General features: G+C 57.7%; 1 protein-coding gene across 1 annotated transcript; it reads left to right on the forward strand.

Annotated features, from left to right (window-relative positions):
* The first annotated feature begins 148 nt into the window (after window positions 1–148).
* Window positions 149–2,203, forward strand: BSX (brain-specific homeobox). The gene is made up of 3 exons (XM_009995025.1): window positions 149–464; window positions 1,590–1,786; window positions 1,958–2,203. The coding sequence occupies exons 1-3, from the start codon at window positions 197–199 to the stop codon at window positions 2,201–2,203; spliced, it is 711 nt and encodes a 236-aa protein (XP_009993327.1). The 5' UTR covers window positions 149–196.
* The last annotated feature ends 1,346 nt before the right edge of the window (window positions 2,204–3,549 follow it).

Here is a 3,549-nt window from a genome sequence, read left to right on the forward strand (position 1 = left end):
TTTTTAAAATTATTATCATCACCATCTTTTATTTTTGCACCAGATTTTTGTTTAATTTTATTTTAATTATTATATATATATATATATAATTTGAATTCCCCGTCTCCGGCCGCGGGAGGTGCAGCCCCTCGCCCCTCTCCCTCCAGCAGCCCCTGCTCGCTCCCTTCCCCGCTCACCGAGCTGGGGAACAACCGAAATGAACCTCAACTTCACCTCTCCCGTGCACCCCGTCTCGGCTCCCAGGCCCACCTCCTTCTTCATCGAGGATATTCTGCTGCACAAGCCCAAACCCTTGCGGGAGGTGCATCCCGAGCACTTCCCCGGCTCCTTGGCCTCCCGCGTCCCCCTTTTGGACTATGGGTACCCCCTGCTGCCTGCCCCGACCCTCCTGGCTCCTCACCAGCACCCTGCCCTGCACAAGCCGGACCATCATCATCACCATCCCTACTTCCTCACCACCTCGGGTAAGTGCAGGAGGGACCTGCGGAGTTTGTGGCCTCCAGGTGGGGACACGGGTGGGGACCGGAGCCCACAGACATGCTCCAACAAGTGAAAGACAAGGCCCTGTAGGGTGTCGGGGCACTTTTCTGCATCCTTCACCCCAGCTCTGGGTGCAGGTCCCGGAGCCCCCAGCCCCGCCTGCCCCAGCCCCTCCGGCCGCAGCTCCGGCTTCGTGATGGGGGAGAAAAAACCCACCGAGCTGCAGCTTGTCATTCACTCGATTGCCCGAGCATGAAGGTTTCCCCTCTCTCTTTTTATTTTCGTTTTTGGACGGCTATCACTGCCTTCTCCTCGCCTTGTTCCTCCAGAGGGTGACCTGGCTTCTCCTTCCCCTCCCGCTCCCCTTCCCGAGCCTGGCAGATGTTTTCCCGGCCCGGCTGGAGCCCGGAGCTCTGCCCGAACCGGGACCCGCGCTCAGCCCTTCCCGAGCCCGTTCCTTGCTCTGGAAAACACCTTCTTTCAAAGTTTCCCACGGGGCAGCCCAAGTTGCGCACCGAGCGGAACCGCTCCCCTCCTGCCCGCTCCCCTCCTGCCCGCTCTGCTCCCCTCCTGCCCGCTCTGCTCCCCTCCTGCCTGCTCCCCTCCTGCCCGCTCTGCTCTGCTCCTGCCCGCTCTCTTCTCCTCCTGCCCGCTCTCCTCTCCTCCTGCCCGCTCTCCTCTCCTCCTGCCCGCTCTCCTCTCCTCCCTGCCTTTTCCAGGACCCTCTTCGGGTTTTTTTCCGCGTCCATTTCGTTGTGCTTTAATTTCCAGGGGGGTGTTTGTTTCCCTGCCAGCCCCCCCAGCCCGGGCTGCTGCCTCCAGCCTCTCCCCGGGCTGCCCTTGCCTTGCTTGGGGCGTCTTTGCAAACCCCCTGTGTTTTCCGAGCAACAACACCCCTCAAACCAACCAAATAAAACGATCTCAACAACGAAATAAGCTAAAATAATTATTAATAACACTGTTACTAACAGTACTACTAATGATAAGAGAGGCAGGGGAGAGCCCACCCCCGACCCGCCGCAGCCCACCCGGGGCCCGCAGAGGGCAGGAGCCGTGGGGTGACCCCAGTCCCTGTGCCCTGCCCGAGTGTCCCCCGCGTGTCCCCGCAGGGGTGCCGGTGCCAGCCCTGTTCCCGCACCACGCTCACGCCGAGCTGCCCGGGAAGCACTGTCGCCGCCGCAAAGCCCGCACCGTCTTCTCCGACTCGCAGCTCTCCGGCTTGGAGAAGAGGTTTGAGATCCAGCGCTACCTTTCCACGCCCGAGAGGGTGGAACTGGCCACGGCCCTCAGCCTCTCCGAGACCCAGGTAGGGCGGGGATCCCACCGGGAAGGGGTCTGGACACTTCTCCCTACTCTTCATCCCACGCAGCATCCTCACCTTCTCTTGTACATTTTATTTTCTTCCCCCTTTTTTTATTTTCTTCCCCCTTTTTTTATTTTAAATTTAATTTTCCCCCCTTCCCCTCGCTCTCCTCAGGTCAAAACCTGGTTCCAGAACCGACGGATGAAGCACAAAAAGCAGCTGCGGAAAACCCAGGACGACCCCAAACAGGCAGGGGGGGAGGAGAGCCGGGAGCAGAGCTCCCCCGAGCCCGAGCTGCCCGAGCCTGTCACCGCAGAGCCCCGCAAGGGTCCCCCCGGCCCCTTCCTGCTCCAGGACCCCGAGGACGAGGTGGACATCCTGGAGGAGGGGGATCTGTGCTCCGGCCCCCACCACCTCTAATTGCTGCGGGGTCCGGTCCGGGCTCACCCGCCTCTCCAGGGTGATTTTTGTCCCGGCCCCGCAAATCGCCCCCATCCCTCCAGCCTTGAGCGTTTGCCGGAGCCCAGAAGGGAGGGATTCCCAGTTTGGGAAAGAGGATTTGATGCTGGGGGAGTCCTTTCCCCGACGGCAAAGGAGCTCCGGAGGGGAGCGGGGGACTCGGGGTACCACCGGTTTCCCCCCCAGCATCACCCCGAGCCTGAGCTTTGCCTGGCGGGGGAGGAACAAAACCAAACCAAACAGGCGAGTTTCCTTGAAGTTTCCCCTTCCCTTCGAAAGCCGGGACTTTTCTCCTCTGCCCCCCAAATGTCCTCGGGTTTAAAATAAACGCATCTTGTCCCGCAGAGAGGGGCAGGCAGGGCTCGGCTCCCCGCAAACCGCACCCGTGCTGCGGGGTTGATCCCGGGCACAGCTCCTAGGACACATTAAAAATAATATAAAAATTATTAATGGTAGAAACACCCTCCAAACCAACAGGTAAGAGCAAAACAACCGTTTATTTAATTCCGATGTGAGGAAGGGGGAGGGAAACATCGCGAATCACTCGATCCCGCCGGGGCTGCTCGGAAACTCCATCCCGGGAGACTTTCCCCAGCTTGGAGAACCACCTGCAGCGGCAGATCGATTCCCTCACGGCTTCCAGGTGTGAAGCACCTTCCGGATACTTTTATTTTCCCCTCAAAGAGCCCTAGAGCTGCTCCCACCTTTGCTTTCTCTCCTCTCCCCGCTTCTCCCCCACCGCTCCGTGCCTCGGTCACCCCCCGCGCTCGCTTTGCCTTGTATCTTCCTGCCAGGGTTTCATTGCCAGGTAAATGAAGAACTTTAAATAATTTTTTTAAAAAATGTATTTTCATTTTCCGCGGGGGTTTCCCTCGGTAGGAAACCCGGAGGAGAAGCTGCGCTTGCTCGGGTGTTGGTCCTGCAGCTCCTGCCGCACCTGCAACCGGTGCCACGTCCTGTTGGGTTATTTCATTTCCTTGGGGTTTGTTTTCTTTTTTCCCCCTTATTTAACTCGGATTTTGAAACGGGAAGTTGATCGGGTTGCCCCGTGTTTGTTACCGCGTTCAGGGCGTCTTTGGATGATGGGACAAGAGGTTTTGTGAAGGGTAAAAATGTCTCCCTGATTGATATATAAAATATAGGTGATTGAAACGTGTGTGGTTTTGCTTTTGTGGGTTTCCCCTTTATGTTTTGCACAAGGAAAATAATAAAGATTGGAGGTGGGGGGGGGAAAAATACTCAACCATCCCTCCAGAAAACGACTAGTTGTCTTTTACCTGGTGTTTAGAAACACTTGCAGGGCAACC

The sequence above is a fragment of the Chaetura pelagica genome, unplaced genomic scaffold (genome assembly GCF_000747805.2).
Source record: "Chaetura pelagica isolate M959 unplaced genomic scaffold, ChaPel_1.0 scaffold113, whole genome shotgun sequence".
Classification (NCBI taxonomy): Eukaryota; Metazoa; Chordata; class Aves; order Apodiformes; family Apodidae; genus Chaetura; species Chaetura pelagica.

Coding starts and splice junctions, on each gene's coding strand:
- BSX (XM_009995025.1), top strand. CDS start 197: ATGAACCTCAACTTCACCTCTCCCGTGCACCCCGTCTCGGCTCCCAGG. Junction 465..1,589: donor CTACTTCCTCACCACCTCGG/GTAAGTGCAGGA, acceptor GTGTCCCCGCAG/GGGTGCCGGTGCCAGCCCTG. Junction 1,787..1,957: donor TCAGCCTCTCCGAGACCCAG/GTAGGGCGGGGA, acceptor CGCTCTCCTCAG/GTCAAAACCTGGTTCCAGAA.